At 45.6% G+C, this 22915-nt stretch overlaps 1 protein-coding gene across 2 annotated transcripts in view; it reads left to right on the forward strand.

Annotated features, from left to right (window-relative positions):
• Window positions 1-22915, forward strand: part of FAM3D (FAM3 metabolism regulating signaling molecule D) — a 49121-nt gene that overhangs the window by 21529 nt on the left and 4677 nt on the right. Inside the window, exons 2-9 of one of the 2 annotated variants that reach the window (XM_077925107.1) lie at window positions 7557-7623; window positions 9907-10017; window positions 11693-11713; window positions 12375-12498; window positions 13995-14053; window positions 20424-20474; window positions 21852-21936; window positions 22730-22856. In XM_077925107.1, coding sequence (XP_077781233.1) covers window positions 7611-7623; window positions 9907-10017; window positions 11693-11713; window positions 12375-12498; window positions 13995-14053; window positions 20424-20474; window positions 21852-21936; window positions 22730-22856 — 591 coding nt within the window. In that variant the 5' untranslated portion in view covers window positions 7557-7610. Of the gene's footprint in view, window positions 1-7556; window positions 7624-9906; window positions 10018-11692; window positions 11714-12374; window positions 12499-13994; window positions 14054-20423; window positions 20475-21851; window positions 21937-22729; window positions 22857-22915 lie in introns of those variants that run through there. The other variant, XM_077925108.1, reaches the window with a different exon arrangement.

Below are 22915 nucleotides of genomic sequence, written 5' to 3' on the forward strand. Positions count from 1 at the left end.
CACAAATGCAGACAATTTATTCAAGACAGAAAAGTGGAAGGCATCTAAAGAAACCAGTATGGCTGCATAAGGAGCTTACAGATGAGCTGCGATTTAAGAAGGGCATGTATAAGAAATGGAAGAGAGGGGAAATCACAAAGAAGGAATATACACCAGTAGCCAACATTTGCAGGGTGAATGTCAGGCAGGCCAAAGCTCAGAGTGAGCTCAGGCTTGCAAGAGAGGTTAAAATTAATGTTAAGAAAGGTTTCTTCGGCTGCTTTCAAAGAACGAGCAAGTGGAAGGTCCTCTGTGTGGAAAAGATGGAGAAATGCTCTCGGGTGACAGAGAGGAGGCAGAACTGGTCAACACCTACTTTGCTTCTGTCTTCACCGAAAAGGAAAACAATGCCCAACCTGTTGATGACAGAATAAAAGGTGTAAGGAGGGAAATGTAGCCCAAGATAGGAAAATAATGAATTCAGATCTCTAGGGCCTGGTGACCTGCCTGCACCCAAGGATACTAAAGAAGCTTGCGGATGTAAATCTCAGAGCCTCTGTCTTATTCTTTGAGAAATCTTGGAGGACAGGTGAGGTTCCTGAAGACTAAAGGTAAAGGTAAAGGGACCCCTGACCATTAGGTCCAGTCGTGACCGACTCTGTTTACTGGCCGAGGGAGCCGGCGTACAGCTTCTGGTTTTTTTAAAAAGATATTTATTAGAATTTTACAAAATGAAAAACAAAAAAAGAAAAATACAAAATGAAAATAGTTAAAAAAACAATTCCATCTTTCAATCACTCATCTTTCATTTGCTTGTTTCCCGGACCTCCTCACACCTCCCTTTTTTGTATTCCCGTTCAATTTGTTAGTTCAGCAAATCCTTTCCCTCTTTGTTTATCCTAATCTTTAATCTTAAAATAATGTAACATTAAATTTTTGCCTGTTAATAGTCCATTTTTTCCTACTCCTTATAGTGTTATAGCTAAAAACCACATAACTTTTCATCCAACATCATTCTAACATTCATTAATTTTACAATGTTTCTGTAGGTAGTCTTTAAGTTTCTTCCAATCTTCTTCCACCAACTCTTCTCCCTGGTCTCGGATTCTGCCGGTCATTTCTGCCAGTTCCATGTAGTCCATCACCTTCATCTGCCATTCTTGCCAGAGCCTAGGACTTACCTATTTATCTACTTGCACTTTGACGTGCTTTCGAACTGCTAGGTTGGCAGGAGCAGGGACCGAGCAACAGGAGCTCACCCCGTCGCGGGGATTCGAACCGCCAACCTTCTGATCATCAAGTCCTAGGCTCTGTGGTTTAACCCACAGCGCCACCCTGGAGGCAGGTAAATGTCCCCATCTTCAAAAAGGGCAGTGGGAGATCCAGGTAGCTACCAACCGGTGAGCTTGACATAAATACCAGGAAAGGTCCTAGACCAGATAATTAAACAGTCTGTCTGTAACCACTTAGAAAAGGAGTGCAGTTGCCATGTGGAGATATATGAGGCAAGGTGTAAACTTGTGGAATTCCTTCCCTCAGGAAGCTTGGCTGACTCCCTGGTTTTTTGCCTTCAGGGGAGCACTGAAGACATTACTCTCACCAGGCTTTTGGCTTGTTATAATTACTGCTTTCCCACTGCTCTTGGGCAATGCATAATTTTAAACGTCTGCCTTTAACCACTAACTATTTATCATCATATCTTACTGTACAAATTGTTTTAAATTGTTCTGACCTACCTCGGAGCCACCTGGCTGTCAAAAGGCAGGACAGACATTTCAAAAATGAAAGGATAAAATACAACAAAAAACAATAAAGGTATGTCTGAGTTGTAGCATTTCAGACTGCAGTTTCACATGCTTCGTGTTTCCTATGCCTCCACCTAACCCTAAACTCCTCCTCAAGGAAAATTAATGCCAGCTTTAAAAAATTGTGATTTTCTCCCTGATGCACTCATTTTACGTGTGTGTGTGTGTGTGTGTGTGTGTGGAGAGAGAGAGAGAGAGAGAGAGAGAGAGAGAGAGAGAGAGAGAATCAGTGCTAAGTTTCTAGAAAAAGAAATGCCAGAACTCACCATGAAAACATTTCTTGTTTTCTTTGAATGGCAATGGCGCCCACCTGAGAGGTGCCAGAACTGAGTTCCGACAAGTTCCAGCGGTGGGGCGGGGGGAGCCCTGTATATAATGGAGAACCATTCAGGCCTGTACATTGCCAAATTACACTTATGCATCACTAAACAAGAAGACGCAAGTTTGCAGAGAATTAGAATGTGCTGATTTCTATGTAGAGGTGCACTTTTAGAAATAATTACTATAATTTAAATAGAAGTGAAGCTCATCTTGCCGTAGCTGGGAAGATGTGACCAGGAGACCCTCTTTGCCTCCTAGGTCTGCTGCTCAGGTTGTCGCCATCAATTGACAACTTCAAGATGCTGCACATCTCCCCCGTCAGGTTCTTTATGTGACTGAATTTGGAACATTGAGTGCATTTCTGGCTGCCTCACCTCAGAAAGGATATTGCAGAGTTCAAAGGGGCTCAGGAAAGGACAAAAAATATGATTGAAGGGATGGGGTGGCTCTCCTATGAAGAAAGGTTGGGGTGTTTAGGACTGGGGGGGGGAGAGTGAGAGGCTACATGACAGAAGTTTATAAAGTTATGCATGGCATAGAGAAAGCGGATAGAGATAAGTTTTTCTCCCTCTCTCCTTGGATGGAAAGAGGTTGGATAGCCAGAATGGCAGATCAGGTTGATGGACTGTGCCGAAATGGCAAAATTAACTGGCAAGCTCAGGAACCAAGAAGACAAGAAATTTTAAAAAAAGAAAGAATGGGAAATGTTTATAATGTATATACAAAATTACTGTAAACAGATTGAAACATTAGCAGGATTTTAAATGCGCTTGTAATGTACTAGAAATTACAGATAACTTAGAAAGATGAAAATTTCTCATCAATCTCTGCCTTTTGTCTTCTGGGTTTCTGGGGGTTTTCCTGCTGTTATTCTGTCTCTCACAGCTACAATAAACCCGCCATTAAAATTATGGACTGGTCATTTCTTCGTCAGAGGGCAAACGGGGCAAATTTAGCAGGGGATCAAATACTTTTCCCCCTCACTCTATCTATCTATCTATCTATCATCTAATAATAATAATAATAATAATAATAATAATAATAATAATAATAATAATAATATCTTTATTGTCATTGCCCCCTCTCGGGGACAACGAAATTACTTGGCTGCTCCATCCACCCAGGTAGGGCACTCCACACAAAATCAAAACACTATAAAAACACTAATTAAAACAATACAGTATAATACAGCAAGGAAGATTAGATGACTTTCAAAGTCCAGGCTTCCCATTCAGGGCCGAGATCGCTCTGGAGAAGAAGCTGTTCTTAAGACGGCTCGTTCTTGTCTTCATCGTCCTGTATCTCCGTCCCGACGGCAGGAGCTCGAAGAGACAGTGACCAGGATGCGATGGATCTTTTACTATGTCCAGTGCCTTCCTATGGCACCTTGTGGCATAAATCTGCTCTAAGGTGGAGAGTGGGCAGCCAACAATGCTCTCTGCTGCCTTAACAACTCTGCGCAACCCCATCCTGTCCTGGGTAGTACAGCTTCCGTACCACACACATAAGCCATAAGTGAGCACGCTCTCAATGGCACAGTGATAGAAGGCAAGCAGCAGTTTCTGCGGAAGATGGTTTTTCCTTAGAATTCTCAAAAAGTACAGTCTCTGCTGCGCCTTCTTCACAGTCTAAAAGAAGTTGGATAGCCATCTGCCATGGATGATTTAGTCGAGATTCGCTCTACAATTCTGATTCATAACACTAGAACCCATTGACATCCAATGAAATTGCGTGTTGGAAGATTCAAGGCGTCGCGCATAGTTCAGTGATGGAAACCGCTCCCCTAGTGATGGCTGCCAACTTGGATGGCTTTCAAAAGAGGGCTAGAGATGAGGATGAGCTCATCAGTGGCTATGGTTTGCCTCCCCTGTTGGATTTTGATCGGGGCAGTGGGTAGGGAGTGTGCACCACTCCTCTGATCAAACGTGCAGCCCCTCAAAGCTAAATTTTAATTTCCACAGCGGTGCGGAGACCAGTCGCAGGTCTCCAGCATCATGTTTGATTTGGCCCCAAGCCGTGGACTTTGGATCTTTGCACATTCCCAAGCCGGAAGCAAGGAAACAGAAAGACTCTTCTACCCATTGTGTGAATGCCAAACCCAAGCTTTCCATGACAACGTTTAATGTCACCTTTAAGTGCTTTGTTTGTTCAAGGGATTTGCATGTGGTATGAACTGCCTGGGAGGAAAAAGAAGAATATACCTGAATAGGGGGTTCTTTTTTTCAAAGCTGAATTCTATCTTAGATAAAACTAGAAACTGTATTCAGGTTCTGACTTCCACGGTATTAAACTATTTTCTTAATTTTTTAAAAATGCTAATAATCAGATAATAAATGTGTATCAGTATCCTGTCTGCGATGTACATTTAAAACAGTATCATGACACCTCAAACACGCATGGATTCCCCCCAACAATCCTGGGTGCTCTGCAGATGTTTTGGAGTGTATTTCTGCCATCTCTGACCATGATGCTTTGGGCTAATGGGATGATGTGGTCCAAAACATCAGCGCAGCACCAGATTGGGAAAGGCTGGTTTTTGCCTGTCAGTCTCTGCAACACTGAGCTCGTATGGAATGGATGCAATGAAGACTACCCAGTTGTGCGAAAGAAGCATTGTACAGTGGTGCCTCGGGTTAAGAACTTAATTCATTCTGGAGGTCCGTTCTTAACCTGAAACTGTTCTTAACCTGAAGCACCACTTTAGCTAATGGGGCCTCCTGCTGCTCTCATGCCGCCGGAGCACGATTTCTGTTCTCATCCTGAAGCAAAGTTCTTAACCTGAGGTAATATTTCTGGGTTAGCGGAGTCTGTAACCTGAAGCGTATGTAACCTGAAGCGTATGTAACCCAAGGTACCACTGTATATGCCATTTCACTAAACAGTGTGGTGACTTGGAACGTTATTGGGAGTTGCCTGTGCTTTCATTATGAGGTGGCCGACGATTGCTCTGCCACCTCCCCTCTCCCTCTTCTGCTCACCCCCTTGCTGACTGTAAAATTGTTTGTGGGAGATTGTGGGGCGAGTGAAGCTGGGAAAACAGTGGCATCTGTAAGACCACCTCCTGAGTTTCTGATAGAGGTGAGCTTTCTTGAATTGAGGGCTTCCGGATTCTCAGCTTAGCCGTGACAACACTGTACTAAGCCCGTTGGCAACGGACGGGACGAAGACGGGCCTCGCTGTGCGAGCGGAAAACCACATTACCATTTGCGCCTTGGCAAGAGAAAGAGGGCAGTGATGTGGTTTAGTGCTGGGGAGGATTAAGTGCTGTTTGGGACCTGTAGAGAAAAATAGGATCTGGATGAGATCGACCTTTGACGTGATCCAGCAGGGCTCTTCTGCTGTTTTTGGGAGGAACACAAAGAGGTTTAAAGACTCTCTCAAGGCAAAGCTTTTAAAATGTAGTATAAACACTGACAACTGGTAAATACTGGCCTGGGAGTACTCCAGTTGGAGAACTAAGTACAAAAGGGAGAAACATGCTAAGAGGAAGGTTTATTGTCCCCACTGTGGAAGGATGTGTGGATCCAGAATTGGCCTCCACAGTCACTTACGGACTCACTGTTAAAACCGTGTTTATGGAAGACAATCTTACTCGGCTACGAGTGATCGAAAAAGAAGGAGGAGGAGGAGGGAGGAACACACAGCTTTCAAGGGGAAAGGGAGGAAGACCAGACAGGTTACAAAGCAGCAAGGCGATGCAGGATACCCTTTCTGATGCATTTTAAAGACAGATTATTTAAAATCGAGTTTCAAAATCATAATTTTTAAAAAAATAATTAAGGACAGCCAAGTGCTCCTGTTTTGGAATGGTATGATAGCGGAGGAAGGCTCTGCTTCCGGAGATGGCAGGAGGGGGGAATGTATTTCACAACTAATGTTGTATGTATTTTAATCTTTACATAACATTTATATACCTGTAGAGAGAGGAATTTAGCCCTTGGCTGTTTTGCATTTAATAAGACGTTTAAATAAATAAATAAATGAGAAACCATGGGATTATGTGCAATCTGAATTATTAAAAAGAATAATAAATATATAACACACACACCACACCCAGCATGACTGTGTTATTTCGCAACCTGAGACAGAAAATCCCACAAGTGTCACTCCTTGGGAGTAAAAGTTTTGCTGTCCCTTTCATGACCCCTCAAAACTGGTTGCCTGAGGCAGTCACCTTTGTCTAATGTATGGAAGTAAGAGCTGGACCATAAAGAAGGCTGATCGCCAAAGAATTGATGCTTTTGAATTATGGTGCTAGAGGAGACTCTTGAGAGTCCCATGGACTGCAAGAAGATCAAACCTCTCCATTCTTAAGGAAATCGGCCCTGAGTGCTCACTGGAAGGACAGATCCTCAAGCTGAGGCTCCAATACTTTGGCCACCTCATGAGAAGAGAAGACTCCCTGGGAAAGACCCTGATGCTGGGAAAGATGGAGGGCACAAGGAGAAGGGGGAGACAGAGGACGAGATGGTTGGACAGTGTTCTCGAAGCTCCCAGCATGAGTTTGACCAAACTGCGGGAGGCAGTGGAAGACAGGAGTGCCTGGCGTGCTCTGGTCCATGGGGTCACGAAGAGTCGGACACAACTAAATGACTAAAAAACAACAAGGGACGGTGCTGACCGGCTGTGAGCAGAGATCTAGCTTGGTAGGCATCCTGTTTTGAGATGTATGGCATTGTAGAGACAAAGGTGTGGTGGTTAGAATGTCAGGCTAGGACTCAGGAGACCCAGGTTTGAATCCCTGCTCAGCTATGAAGTTCACTGGGCAACCTGGGACTAGTCACTCATTCTCAGCTTAATGTATCATACTGGGTTGTTGTGAAGATTATAGTGGAACAGATAATTATAGCTGTCACCTTGAGCTTCTAAGAGAAAGGGTGGGAAATCAATACAATCATAATAAACTCACTTCCCCATTGTTTGCCACTCAAGAGTCATTCACACAGCAAAATAATGTCCTTCTCTCTGTCTCTGTCTCTGTCTCTGTCTCACAAAGATAAACAGCAACTGAAAATCCTCTTATTTATAGTACTTAGCTCTATAGCTCTCAATTTTTCATCTTCTCAACCTCATCCCATTTGTGCATCATTTTATTATTTGTTCTTTTCAAAGTCTGCATGAAAATTCGTATGTAGTTTCATGCAAATTTATCCTACTACATGCAAGTGTTGTGCGTGATTTTGCCTAAAATATGCATTCGGCGAGCAGTTATTTCGGGGCACATGTGTTTGTTGCAGAACTACACTGCCAAATTTGGACAAGTGTGAATTTCAAAGGGTTAGATGTGTCTTTGGTTCACACAGGTTGAGGAAGTATAAACTGAGTGAATTTGCTTTAAAGTGCAAAGTGGCTTAATCTTTCCCTCTCCCTGCTATTTTTATCGTTCAATTAGATGTCTTGTTAAATCAAGACCACTGACCTTTTTTTTTTTTTTTTGCTTTCAACAGGTCAGCTCGCGACATTTGACAAGCTTCTGTACATATTTCGTTACGTTGGAACGAAAGGATGAGGGTGACAGGTAAGAAAAGAGGCCCTTCCCCCCCCCCCCCGAGGCAAAAATGCCTCAGGACATTTTCTTTATATTCTCACATACCTCACCTTGGTGTCAGTTTCTCACCCGTTGTCAGGTACAACATAACAGAAAGTTCAGCAAGGAAAATGGAGTGGGGGCAGGTAACACCACCCCCGGGGCAACCCTACAAATGTTGGAAGATTTAGGACAGACAAGCAGACGAAAGAAACCATCTCTTCACAAAGTGCATAGATAAACTATAGAATCTGCTCCCGCAAGAGGTAGTGATGGTCAACAACTTTTGTGGCTTTAAAGGAGAATTGGACAAATTAGCAGAGATTCCTGCATTGCAGAAGGTTGGAGTAGAGTTGGGTCCCTTCCAACTCTAAGCTTCTATGATTCTTCTCGGTCCAGTATACCTGAAGGAGCGTCTCCACCTCCATTGTTCTGCCCGGACACTGAGGTCCAGCGCCGAGGGCCATCTGACGGTTCCCTCGCTGCGAGAAGCCAAGTTACAGGGAACCAGGCAGAGGGCCTTCTCAGTAGTGGCACTCGCCCTGTGGAACGCCCTCCCACCAGATATCAAAGAGAAAAATAACTACCAAACTTTTAGAAGACATCTGAAGGCAGCCTTGTTTAGGGAAGCTTTTAATGTTTGATAAGTTATTGTATTTTAGTGTTTTGTTGGAAGCCACCCAGAGTGGCTGGGGAAACCCAGCCAGATGGGCAGGGTATAAATAATAAATTATTATTATTATTATTATTATTATTATTATTATTATTATTAGGCACATAAGAATAACCAGGAAGGCAATGCCATAATCAAGAGGCAGTAATGCTTCCAAACATCAGTTGCTGGAAACCACAGGAGGGAGGAGTGCTCTTGTATTAGGCTCTGAAACACCATCACAAAACCAGGTGCTGGGACTCACAAGTGGGGAAAACACTGTTCCACTCATGGCCTGCTTGCACTCTTTCCATGGCCCACTTTGGTTGGCCACTTTGAGAATAAGATGCTGGACTAGACAGGCATTTAGCCTGATCCAGGAGAATTCCTATTATGTTCTTATTATGTTGAAAGCCAGCTACATCTAGCCATGGGGACATGCACAGATGGCCAGGAACAAAAATAAAACCCGCCACCCTCTAGAAAATGCAGCCTTTATAGCCAAGGCACCATTTTGTTCTCAGAAGAGATCAGCGCTCCATCCATTACTACAAACTTCAAATCTCCATCAAACCATCGTCTGGGTGTTGTGGTTGACTTAAATGCCCATTATGCATGGCGTTTAGTTGTGTTGTTATATTATGTTGGAAGCCTCCCAGAGTGGCTAGGGCAACCCAGTCAGATGGGTGGGGAAAAAATTATTATTATTATTATTATTATTATTATTATTATTATTATTATTATTATTATTATTATTGGTGCCCTTGTGGACAAAGTATCACTTCTTTTTTAATTTTTATTTATGATTTTCAATTTTATACATTTCAATAATCATTTTAAGATCTCAAAACTTGGCTTCCTTCCCCCTCTTTCTGCGGTTCCTTAAATTGATTTTTTAAATATATTTTCTGCATATTCCAAATTAACTTAATCATTTCTTCATCTTTAGTTGTATACGCTTATAAACCTGCAGGTTATTACAGTAATCCTGCCAATGTTCTTATCTGTTTACAATTTGTTTGTAAATATTGAATAAACCATTTCCATTCTTCTATTTTTTAAAAAATGTTATCTTGATTTCTTATTTTTCCGCTAAGTTTTGCCATTTCTGCGTATTCCAAAAGTTTTCATATTCATTCCTTCTTTCGTCGGGATTTCTTCTTCTTTCCATTTTTGAGCCAATAACATTCTTGCCTCTGTAGCTGCAGATGAAGTGTGACTTCTTGCCTAGTTAGGGAGAGGGCCCTTTTACGATTTCACAATGGGCAAATATAAATCCTTCGTTAAATCAAACCTCCTCTGCAACAGGAATGTGCCCCAGCAAGCTCCTCATTGTGAGTGGTGGCTCCTTGACTTAGTTCATTGTCTCAACTTTTGAGACCCACCCAGAGAGTGGGAACTAGCTGGTCCAGTAGCCGATGACTTCTGAATGACTACCATCTTATGAAGACTTGCACTGTCATCCAGCTTTTAAAGCTGGGCTGATTTGCAGACTTGGGGTTGGGCTCTTGCTTGTTTGCTCAGGAACGCGCTCGGCCTCATCCTTCTGCCTTGCCATCTGCAGTCTGTCCACCTGCTCTGCTCCTACCTTCCACCTGACCCCCATCTCCCTTCTGACTCAGGTTTGCTGCGAATCCTGGCCGTGCTGTTCACCTTGGCAACAACTTGGCTTTTTGTCAACACCTATTTCAACCACACTGGCATGAAATCCATCAGCTTGAGGAGCTGGCTGGGTGAGTAAGTCGTGATTGTAACCAGAGAACTTTCCCCCTTCTCTCCTCCCGCTGAGCTTTCCCTCTTTTACACCTGAGAGAGCAGCCAGAGGGCAAGGATCTCTCTTGCAGCTTCCCACACCCCTAAAATTGGAAGCAGGCCCAAGATCCTCACCTGATAGCTCCGTGGGGTTGCCAGGTCAAAACCCGAAGGAACCATGTGTGTTGTCTCCTTTGACAGTCACAAAGCTGAATTCAGGTAGGATTTTTGTCTTTGGGGGCATCACCACTTCCCAGCAGCCCCAGCCAGAGTACTGGGTTGGTGGAAGCTGTCTGTTATGTACTGAGTTGAATAGGATACAAAATGCAGCAGTCTGATTGGTCCTAGAACAATAGGATTCAGAATGCAACAGTCTGATTGGTCTACAGGAGCCATCCAATCCAGCTCCAGGTGGAAGTGAATCCGCAACCTGATTGGCCTACAGCAGAATCCCAGAATTAGCCAATCATGTGGGGCCCATTGTGTAAATAATGTATATAAAGCAGATATTCTGGGAGAACTTCCATTCCTCCTCACAACTATGAGCTGAATAAAGAGCCTGAAATCCACTCTCGACTCCGAGTATATTTCCCTGTCCTACACAAAGCAGGCTTGTCCATGAGGCAAGGCTGGGGCAGCTGCCGTTCCTGCTGAGCTCTCAGGAGCTCTCACTGAAATCTCACAGGACCTCACGCACTCTGCGAGATCTCGCCAGACCCAGCTGTCATCGTCATTGCTTTTGCAAGCGCCACCATACGACCCCGGTATAAGGGGCAGTGGGGCAGCACCTTCCCATCTCACCTCAGGTGGCAAAACGGAATACGCCGCCCCGGTCCTACCAGGTCCCAGCTAAAATGAATGGGGCCGGTTGCGGCTCTTCCCCTGGTCCCATTCATTTCAGTGTGTCTTCCATAAGATAATTCCACAGAGGATTGTGTATAAGGGCCAAGAACAGACTTGGGGGATATTTGGGCCTCCGGATATTACTGAACTACACTTCCCATCATCCCTGGTCATTGGCCATGCTTGCTGGGGCTGATGGGAGTTGTAGTTCAGAACACCTCGAGGGCCAAAATTTCCCCACACCTGGCCTTTTGTTGTTGTTTAGTCGTTTAGTCGTGTCCGACTCTTCGTGACCCCATGGACCAGAGCACGCCAGGCACTCCTGTCTTATACTGCCTCCCGCAGTTTGGTCAAACTCATGCTGGTAGCTTTGAGAACACTGTCCAACCACCTCGTCCTCTGTTGTCCCCTTCTCCTTGTGCCCTCCATCTTTCCCAACATCAGGGTCTTTTCCAAGGAGTCTTCTCTTCTCATGAGGTGGCCAAAGTATTGGAGCCTCAGCTTCAGGATCTGTCCTTCCAGTGAGCACTCAGGGCTGATTTCCTTCAGGATGGAGAGGTTTGAACTTCTTGCAGTCCATGGGACTCTCCAGAGTCTTCTCCTAGAACAAGGCTAAGCCAGCAACGGCAGGAGCATTATTGTGCCAAATTCATGATGAGTACACTTGAGCGTTCAAGGAAACCAGGGAGGAAGACTTGGGGGGGGGGGGGGCTTTTCTTTCCTCGTCACATATTTGTTGCTACCTTGTATAAATATCTGCATGAAACAACCAAGACTTTTCATTCTGCTTTTGTTTCCTTGCCATCTCTGCAGGTAGCGGAGTGAAGCCAACCAGTGAGTACATTGCCTTTGTGTTCAACTCTGTTGTATAACCTGATATTTATTAACAGTTCTCTGGAACTCAGGGTGAAAGATGAATATATACAACTGTCTCAAGACTATGTGCATCAGAGTACATAACCATATACAGTGGTACCTCGGGTTAAGTACTTAATTCGTTCCAGAGGTCCGTTCTTAACCTGAAACTGTTCTTAACCTGAAGCACCACTTTAGCTAATGGGGCCTCCTGTTGCCGCCACACCGCCGGAGCATGATTTCTGTTCTCATCCTGAAGCAAAGTTCTTAACCCGAGACACTATTTCTGGGTTAGCGGAGTCTGTAACCTGAAGCATATGTAACCTGAAGCATCTGTAACCCGAGGTACCACTGTAGATGTCAACTTCATGTGGATGCCTAGCTGGACATTGAGGACTTACATTAATTTACGTATATGTTTAACTCCAGATGCATTTACTCATAGTTACTCTGTCTGCAATGTGAACTAATGGTGTTTTCCCCCTGACTATTAGTATTCTTCCTTTTTATTTGTTTCTAATAATCCCCTCACCCCTTCCTTTCCTCTACTAAATATGCACATAAAAAAATAATTTTTTTAAAAAAATGATATTAGTGCTGTGATGCAAACTGCAGGTTGGATTTTCTTTTTCCTTGTCAGAAAAGCACATTGTCCGGCATAAATGCGGCAACCAAAGACCCTGCCCCAGCCATAGTTTCGCCTTCAGAATCACTAGCGGCGCAGCCAATGTGGTCGGACCTTCCATGTGCTTCGACAATGTTAAGTAAGTTCTGTGCAAAGGTGCAGCACATTATGCACCACCATGTGTCCATGTTTCATGAAGTGGCCTGTGCTGGCCTGGGGGGCTTTAAAAGAGGGTGGGGCAAATTCATGGAAGAGAAGGCTGTCTTCTGCTCTCACCGCGAGAGGCATAATAATAATAATAATAATAATAATAATAATAATAATAATAATTTATTATTTATACACCGCACATCTGGCTGAGTTTCCCCCAGCCACTCTGGGCAGCTCCCAATCGAGTGTTAAAAACAATACAGCATTAAATATTAAAAACTTCCCTAAACAGGGCTGCCTTCAGATGTCTTTTAAAGATAAGATAGCTGCTTATTTCCTTCACTTCTGAAGGGAGGGTGTTCCACAGGGCAGGCGCCACTACCGAGAAGGCCCTCTGTCTGGTTCCCTATAACCTCACTTCTCGCAATGAGGGAACCGCCAGGAGGCCCTTGGCGCTGGATCTCAGTGTCTGGGCAGAACGATGGGGGTGGAGATGCTCCTTCAGGTATACAGGACCGAGGCTGTTTAGGGCTTTAAAGGTCAGCACCAACACCTTGAATTGTGCTCAGAAACGTACTGGGAGCCAATGCAGATCTCTCAGGACCGGTGTTATGTGGTCCCGGCGGCCACTCCCAGTCACCAGTCTAGCTGCCTCATTTTGGATTAGTTGTAGTTTCCGGGTCACCTTCAAAGGTAGCCCCATGTAGAGCGCATTGCAGTAGTCCAAGCGAGAGATAACCAGAGCATGCACCACTCTGGCAAGACAGTCCGTGGGCAGGTAGGGTCTCAGCCTGCCTACCAGATGGAGCTGGTAGACAGCTACCCTGGACACAGAATTAACCTGCGCCTCCATGGACAGCTGTGAGTCCAAAATGACTCCCATGCGTCTGAATGCCAGTTGATGGGCATCCCAGGTGGTTTTTTAATGGGCACCGGACACTGTGAGAACAGGATGCTGAGCCAGATGGGCCTTTGGCCTGGCCTTGGTTGCCATACACCTGGAATTTCCTGGGCATAGCCGGAATACGACAGTCGTAAGCTCAACAACTTTGCCACACACACACAAACACACACACCAAAAAAAAGCGCAACAACTTTTGTGTCCACATTTTCACTTTTTGAAACATGGCAAACCTACCTGACCCAGCAGAGCTTTTCTTCCAGTAATAAGATTTTTATTAAAGTTTCCCATACTGCAAAAAGATAAGAGCTACAAAAAATACAGGTAGAACAAACAGAAGGTGGAGTCCTCTCTTAAGGGTAGTTCTTAGGCCTTGCCACCCACAGAAGGGAGGAGTTCACCTGAGATATTTCCTTTCTCCTCCCAGCCTCTCATCCTGGATGACTGACATTTCCCCGCCTCCCACCCAGGGCTCTCCATCAACCATCTACTTCCCCCTTGAGTATACAACCCAGCAGGACTTTCTGTATAGCCCTATATGCCTAATTCCCCCTCCCTTTCTTCCTCTTCTTCTTCTTTTACAGGGTGTTAAGCAGCATAAAAAATAACGTTGGTCGGGGTTTAAACATTGCGCTTGTCAATGGTGAGTTGTTGTTTTTTAAGGGGTCAACCGTTCACACAGTTCCCCCCTGTTCTTTGGGTTCCTTTTTAATGTTTCCTTTTGCAGTGACTGCACGAACGTGACATCTGCACCGTGCATCTAAAGTGCTCTTATACCACTTTAACAGTTCCAGCTTCCCCCCATGGAATCCTGGGAATTGTAGCTTGTTAAGGGTGCTGGGATATGCAGCTCTGTGAGGTGGGTTGCCTAACAATTTTCAGCACCCTTAACAAACGACCCTTCCCAGGGTTCTTTGGGGGGAAACCAGGACTGTTAAAGTTGCAGAAGAGTGCTTCAACTTTCTGGTGTCCATGTGACCTGACACTTCCTACTGTATCAGGAACTCAGGTGTCTCTCTCTGTTAACTTCAGAAGTGGAAATCGTAGTTTAGCAGGTAGGGGAGCGGTAGGAACCTTTAACAGAGGATGCTAAGCACTCCACGCAATTGCAATTCTCCAGATTCTTTGATGGAATCCATAAGTGTTAAAGTGGTGCAAAGCACATTCAGATCCTACTGACTGGACCTGCTTAGCAATGGCACACAGCACTGTCCTTGTAGGGCTGTACCATCTCTCAAACCATGGGGAGATTGCCTGCTTGAACGTGCCTCCACATCAGAGCCACCATGTAGCTGGAAACCTTGACATTGACATTGGCTCTCTTAGAGCATCATAAGAGGACCAAGTCTGTTTCCTGTCTGCAAAAAGCAGCTGGTGTCCTTTAGGTGTCCCCATCCTGGCGCTGCTGGATTCCAACTCCCATTAGTCTTAACCAGCACAACCAACAACCAGGGATGATGGGAGTTGTAGTCCAGTGTTATCTAAAGGGCCACCGGCACTTTATTCCTGATGTAAAGTTGGTGGATGACTAATTACTGGTCATCCACCAACTGTGGCGGTCCAGGCTTAATTAGGAAACAGGGCATTTCCCAAGGATTCAGCCCATCTAAAAGGCATGCAGTGGCATAGTGTGGCAGGGACCAGGAGGGGCAGGGGCCCCGGGCACAAAATTCCGAGGGGGTGCAATTCGGCTCCCCCACACAGGCTCCAGCTTCCGCAGAGATCCTTGCCCTGGCCCAGTGAAGGTGGCAGAGCAGCACATGTCCACGCTGAGTGGGCCCAGACAGAGGGAGGTAGGCAACGCCTAACTCCAGTGTAGCCCGGCCCACTGCTCCTCTCACTGGGGGAATTTGCCCATCAAGGGCCACAGTGGCTGGCTGGGCTCCCCGCTGTGTAGGCAGGCAGCACAGCACAGCCTTGCTTGGCTCCGGGGGAGAGGGCACTGCGGGAGCGGCTTGCCTGCCACAGGTGCTGACAACCCACGCTATGCCACTGGCTTTCTGATATGGAAACCCTGTCCTCTAGCCCAAAGCATGCCTATATTATTATTTTGAATGACATTTTGCATCTTTTCAGAAGAACCCTCGTTTACACTTTTTTTCCTTTTTTGAGGGGAGGGGTAGAGCACATATTTTAAAAGCTGAATATATTGAATGTTACTTTAGCTTGATCTGCAGGCACATGCAGTAGGGCAGGGGTCTGCAACCCGCGGCTCCGGAGCCGCATGTGGCTCTTTTACACCTTTGCCGCGGCTCCAGGGCGGATACTAGCGAGGGGAGGAGGCGCATTGTGCGCCCCGACACTCCCCACTGTGGTGGGCGCTGTACTGGCTGTGACGTCGCATGGGGGCGGTGCGTGCGTTAGTCATGCACCGTCCCGACGTCACCTTCCCGCTGTCAGATCGCGGCTCCAGAGATATATTTGTTTTAAATGTCACAATGGTTTTGCGGCTCCCAGTTGTTTTTTTCTTCGGAAATGGGTCCAAGTGGCTCTTTTTGTCTTAAAGGTTGCAGACCCCTGCAGTAGGGGAAAGTCCGTAACTGTACCTGAGGATCTCTGCAGGCTCAGCTGCCAGACAGTTGACTGATGCTGGGATAGGGTGGGGTTTGGTATCCAAAAGGTGAACAATGTTTTTGGTGTCTGGCAGCTCAGTGCGAAACCAGTTTTCAAGAAGCTCCAGTCTAGCCAACTCTTCTTGTTTGCAGTTCTCAGTTCCTGGAGCAAAAAATTAAAATAAATCAGTCCAAACTATTTCACTTTGGAGTGAATGGTTTGCGTTCCATCCGGGTGGTGCACAATGACGCTCCACTCCACACACCCTTTTCCAATCTAGGCTGATGGGGAAGTTGAGCATTGGAACACGGATGGAAGCATGCCTCTCCTTCCTTGTGCAATAAAACTGAGCCGATCCCTTCTTCTCATAAAATTTAAAGATAAGTGCTTTGACCTTGAGAAAATGGCATGGCAGCTGGCAAGCGCAATGGGAAGTGGTCACCATTCAGGTCTGAAGGAAAACGTGTTCGGTGAGCCGCAGCTTAACACAAACACCCTTCTGTGTGTGACTTAGCATTGTGTACTTTGCACAAAGGAAGCAGCAGGCAGGCCACCAGAGGCAACTGAAAATGCTGTTAATGTAAAGGGGAATGTTTTTTAGACCATCCTTTTTGGACCTTGGGTTGCCCTGGTTTATAATGACTTCTTTCCTCTTCATCCATTTACAGTGGTACCTCTGGTTAAGTACTTAATTCGTTCTGGAGGTCTGTTCTTAACCTGAAACTATTCTTAACCTGAAGCACCACTTTAGCTAATGGGGCCTCCCGCTGCTGCCGTGCCTCCGGAGCACAATTTCTGTTCTCATTCTGCAGCAAAGTTCTTAACCTGAGGTACTATTTCTGGGTGAGCGGAGTCTGTAACCTGAAGCGTCTGTAACTTGAAGCGTCTGTAACCCGAGGTACCACTGTATTGAGTCTTAGTATACAGCTCCCCTTAAACCTGGCTAGCAATGGCTGCTTCTGGGAAGTCCAGAACCCCCGGGGCAGGTCCTGCTGAGAGGATAGAGCAGGGGAACTCTGCCCTGTCCTGCCCTGTGGGCCAGACCCTTATTGTATTTATTTACTAGACAAAACGTGCATACTGCTTGATGGTGTTGGTGGGGAGCCCTCTGAATGGTTTACAACAATATAAAATAAAACCTGGAAAAATTATCAATGAAAGTCCAGTTTAAAAACAGGTATTTAAAGCGTTCAAAAGATGGTTAAAACCAACGGTCGCTAAAAAGAAATAAAACACACGTTACTTGCCCGAACAAAAATGTTTTAAGCAGGCACCAGAAAGAATACAGCAATGGCACTTGCCTGATGTCCACAGGCAGGGAGTTCTAAAGTGTGGGTGATGCGCACTCAGCGATGGATTTCTTACAAGTGCAGAAGGGGCATTAGGTGATGTGTTTAACGATACCAGTTCTGCAGATCAAAGTGGTCAAGCAGGTATATACTATCCTGCATCCTGCGGGCCCTTTGGCAACCTTGAGAGGTGGGTGGCACAACCCATCCGTCAATCACCAGACTGGTGGATTGCCTCGCCCACATGTCAAAATTCATTGTGCAACACTTTCCAGGCGCTTGGGAACCGCAGCGTGAGAGGCTTTCCTGCTCCTGGAGCACAAAGCAGTTTACACTGAAGGCTAAGGTAAAGGGACCCCTGACCATTAGGTGCAGTCGTGGCCAATTCTGGGGTTGCGACTCTCATCTCACTTTATTGGCTGAGAGGGCCGGCATACAGCTTCTGTATCATGTGGCCACCATGACTAAGCTGCTTCTGGCGAACCAGAGCAGCGCACAGAAACACCATTTACCTTCCCGCCAGAGTGGTACCTATTTATCTACTTGCACTTTGACATGCTTTCAAACTGCTAGGTTGGCAGGAGCAGAGACCGAGCAACGGGAGCTCACTCCATGGCGGGGATTCGAACCGCTGACCTTCTGATCGGCAAGTCCTAGGCTCTGTGGTTTAAGCCACAGTGCCACCCGAAACCGTTGCCAAAACAGTGGGGAGACTTGCAGGACGTCAAGCTCCTGACTATTCCTTCATAGTCATATTTGTACCTGCCCCAGGCCTGAACCCCACTTACGATATCAGTTGTGGGGTGGGTGGGTATGATTTAGGGGGAAAGGCCCAGTGGGCCAAATGGGGAGGCCTGGTGGGCCAAGCTGCCTAGCTCAGCTGGTTAGAGCATGGTGCTGATTGTGCCAAGGTCATGAGTTTGATCCACACACAGACCCCCTGCGTTGCCCGGGGTTGGACTAGATTACTCTTAGAGTCCGTTCAAACTCTGTGCTTCTATGATTCTATTATTCTAAGTCTGGCCGTGGGCCAGAGGTTTCTCCAACCCTGTTACAGAGGCTAACAGGAGAGTCATCTCATGCATGAGTTTCATTTATTTATTGATATGCAACATTGAGGATGGTGATGGTGATGATGGTGATGATTACCGTAATTGAATTTATATACCGCCCTATACCCGCAGCTCTGAGGGTGGATCATAGAATATAAAACCACAAAGCACATGATCAAAATAAAAACAACAACCCAATAACTCCCCCCTAAACACATTTTGGTGGGACGCGGGTGGCGCTGTGGGTTAAACCACAGAGCCTAGGACTTGCCGATCAGAAGGTCGGCGGTTCAAATCCCAGCGGCGGGGTGAGCTCCCGTTGCTCGGTCCCTGCTCCTGCCAACCTAGCAGTTCGAAAGCACATCAAAGTCAAGTAGATAAATAGGTACCACCCCGGCGGGAAGGTAAATGGCATTTCTGTGTGCTGCTCTGGTACGCCAGAAGCGGCTTAGTCATGCTGGCCACATGACCCGGAAGCTGTACGCCAGCTCCCTCGGCCAATAAAGCGAGATGAGCGCCGCAACCACAGAGTCGGTCACGACTGGACCTAATGGTCAGGGGTCCCTTTACCTTTTACTAAACACATTTTAGAAGGGCGTAGGATGTCAATCAAATCAACCAAAGGCCTGGTTGAAGAGGAATGTTTTTGCCTGGCACCTAAAGGTATATAATGAAGGTGCCAGGTGAACTTCCCTGGGGAGAGCATTCCACAGACAGGGAGCCACTGCAGAGAAGGCCCGTTCTTGTGCTGCCACTCTCTGGACACCTCGATGAGGAGGCACACAAATGAGGGCCTCAGAAGATGATCTCAGGTAGGTTCATATGGAAAGAGACGGTCCTTGAGGTATTGCGGTCCTGAGCCGTTTAATGCATTATAGGTCAACAAGTCCTCTTGAAAGTTTAATAAAGCAACACAACAGTGTTTCAATATCGCATCAAACAAACAGTATATTAAAGCCATGCAACAGCAGCAACAAAGACGAAACACCAAGTAGTCAGACTAAGAAAGGTCAAAGCCTCCTGTCAAGCAGTCTGTAAACTTAAAAAATAAAACACTACTTGCTCTTAAAGATTGGAATGGAGACAGAAGGTCCTTTGTTTGGTGCTTTGAGGTTGCAAAATAGCCCATATCACAGGGAACAGGGGAGGATGAGAGCACAGTAAAGCAGTGTCTTTGAAGATTGCCACGCTGACATTGGCTGCGTGTGAACTATGCATTTAAAAACACCGCGTCCCCCAAAGAATCTTGGGAGCACTTCGTTTACCCAGAGCTACGGTTCCCAGCACTCTTAGCAAACCATTGTTTCCTGGATTCTTTGGGCGAAGCTGTGACAGCTGAAGTGGTAAAGTGAACGTTAAGAGGGACGTCTAATGCTAAGAGCAGTTCAAACAGTGGTGCGTGTTACTTTGAGCACCCGGGGCTCTGAGCTGTCGAGGTCAGAAAAGGCTCACCTGGTGGAACATAAGAACTACGATGCCCGCTTCCTGGCAGATGTGTCTCAACTGCTTACCGGGAGGGAGAGGGTGAAGCAGTGAGACCAATGCAGGGCGGTTCCACTGGTGGACGTTCTGGATTGCCTCAGCCAGTGCATCTTCATTGTACCGATTTCTCTGCCTCCTCACCTCTCTCCTTTCTGGTAAAGAGTAGTGACACACCTGCCAGGAAGCTAGTGTTGGAGCTCTGCTCTGTCAGGTGAACCACTTCTGAGTTCAAGATGTGGAAGTCTTCCATCAGAGGCTGGACAGCCGTCCATTGGCGATGCTCTAGTTCAGCCTTTCCCAACCTTGGGTCCCCAGATGTTGTTGGACTACAACTCCCATCAGCCCTAGCTAGAGGGGCCAGAGGTCAGGGATGATGTAGTCCAACATCAATGTGAGACTCACGGTTGCTGTAGCTTTATTGCATCAAGAAGCAGGTTGGATTAGATGTTTTCTGCATACTAGGAAAATCCAGATTAAAAGCTTGTGTTTCAGAAATCTCTCTCTCTTTTTAAGTGCAATAGTTAATGGAAACCAGGGAACATTTTATTATTTATTCCACTGCTCTAATATATCTGAAGAACGTGTCTGTATATAAGCATGCTACCTTTAAAGCTGTTTTTTCCATTCCAATATCTAGGAAGCAGTGGACAGCTTCTCAAGACGGCCGCCTTTGACATGTATTCTGGAGGTAGGTCAACCACAGAGTGCCAACCACAGAGTTGACTATATTGACTGCATAGTGCCAACCGGCAGAATGAATGGACCATCTTTGAGTGGCAAATGTGGGTGGAAGAGCTGGAGGAAAGAATTTGTGTCTTTCTCATAGGAAAAGGGAAGAAATTATGTTCCATTTGCGTTCAGAGGTGAAGCTTCCTCGTTTGCACTTTTTGGAATAATATGCACAACGAAACACAGCCGTTCTTCCAAATTTGCACTGCTGAGGATTCTGCAATGTGGTCCTTCAGCCCAGCAATGTGCAGTGCACATATGCTAGGGTGTAAAGAGCAGGTGCTCATGAAAATAACATACAAAAAAATGTGTATATTGACTGATGAATCCATGGAAGCAAAACCTAGCCTTTTCTGCACTGAAACTACCGAACTTAAAGACACCTGGATCCCACTGGAACGTGGCATTCCTGGCCAACTTAAGGCCTTTATATCTGTTGCCATCAAGCAGAGAGGATTCTTTAAGATGGAGATACGGTGGTACCTCGGGTTAAGAACTTAATTCGTTCTGGAGGTCCATTCTTAACCTGAAACTGTTCTTAACCTGAGGTACCACTTTAGCTAATGGGGCCTCCCGCTGCCGCCGCACGATTTCTGTTCTCATCCTGAAGCAAAGTTCTTAACCTGAGGTACTATTTCTGGGTTAGTGGAGTCTGTAACCTGAAGCGTCTGTAACCCGAGGTACCACTGTACTGTTTTTCAGGTTTTATTTTCCTTTCAGGCAGCTGATGTGTTCCAAAGCATAGCATAAGGACCCTGTTTGCATGACATATGGTATATAACACACACACACACACACACATTTATTGTTAAAGTTTGGGAGGCAGCATGGTATAGTGGTTATAATGTAGGACTAGGAGTGAGGAGACACTCGTTCATATCTCCACTCAGCCATGAAACGCATTGGGTTCTCTTAGGCCAGTCGCAGGTCTCTCGCCCCAACTTACCATACAGGGTTGTTGGGGTCATTAAATGGGGCAGCAAGGAAAACCATGGAGCCCAGATTGAGCTCCTTGGGCATAATGTGGTGTATAAATGTGGTAATGATAATGATTCTATGTGGGACTTCCTTTTCTTTAAGAACCTCTGAAAAATAGTGTTCTCTCTTTCTTAATCTGCAGTAGGTTCTGGAGTGAGTGTGTGTGTGTGTGTGTGTGTGTGTGTGTGTGTGTGTGTGTACTGAATCACCTCAGAAAGCACCATATATATATGTCCAGTCCTTGTTGGTGTTAACTATTCAATGTTGTCTCCTTGTTCTGCATGTATCTTGAGAGACCACTAGATGGCAGGATAAGAAAAGAGCAAGCCTCACAATTTCTCTTTCATCTCCCTGTTAGATGTCAAGCATCTCTTGGATTTCCTGAAAGCAATTAGCGCAGGTACCATCGTGCTCGTAGCTTCCTACGATGACCCAGCAACAAAGTGAGTGAACCACTGGTGTGTGTGGCTTGGATTTCTGGGGTCTTTGGTGTATAACTGCTATAATGCCAGCTGAGCTCTTCAACTGAGAGATCCCAGTTTCCAAATCTCCCTGCACATCCATTCGATGGCCTCAGAAAATCACTAGCCTGTTACTCTTTTTTTAAAAAACCAATTTTTATTTTTTATTATAAAATACACACATATTGTATACAAGCATACATACAAGCATACATTTCATACAGTCCTTAAATATATACAAACATACCTACACTCAATCCCACAGATAATTCCCATCACCATCCACCACCCCTCACCCCACCTTTGTGTTAGACTTCCAATCTACTCAACTGCAATTTCTTTCCACTTCTATTACTTTCTTTCACACACCTTTAACCTAATTTCATGCTTCTTTTTCTATTACACATTGTTATCCATCTTCTTTAGTATTTCAGTATTTAAAACGGAACTTGTTTATTCTAATAGGAGGTCTGATTTTTCAATATGGTTTTGTAAGTATCCTTTAAACACCTTCCAATCCCTGTCTATCTTCTCTTTTGGGATCCTTCCAATTTCTCCCATTGTTTTGGATATATTGTAGTACTCCAGTACTGGCCTGTTACTCTTCATCTCACCTGGATCCGTCATTTTGCTGCTGCTTCCCCCCCCCCCCCACCACCATTCTTATTTTGTCCCCCAAAAAAAGTCTTAGGTGTTTTAAGCTTTGTACACCTCTTTGGAATTTTAAAGGGAATGCAAGGTATAACAAATAAATAATTATCCCCCGTCTCTCCAGGCTGAATGATGAAGCACGGAAGTTGTTTGCTGAACTGGGAAGCAGCCACGCGACCAAGCTGGGGTTTCGAGACAACTGGGTGTTTCTTGGAGGGAAGGGGCTCAAAAACAAAAGCCCCTTTGAGCAGGTACCTGTGATTATACTGCTTGTATATTTATCTTTTAGGGATTGGTTTATTAAGCAGAC

Source organism: Podarcis muralis, chromosome 2 (genome assembly GCF_964188315.1).
Source record: "Podarcis muralis chromosome 2, rPodMur119.hap1.1, whole genome shotgun sequence".
Classification (NCBI taxonomy): domain Eukaryota; kingdom Metazoa; phylum Chordata; class Lepidosauria; order Squamata; family Lacertidae; genus Podarcis; species Podarcis muralis.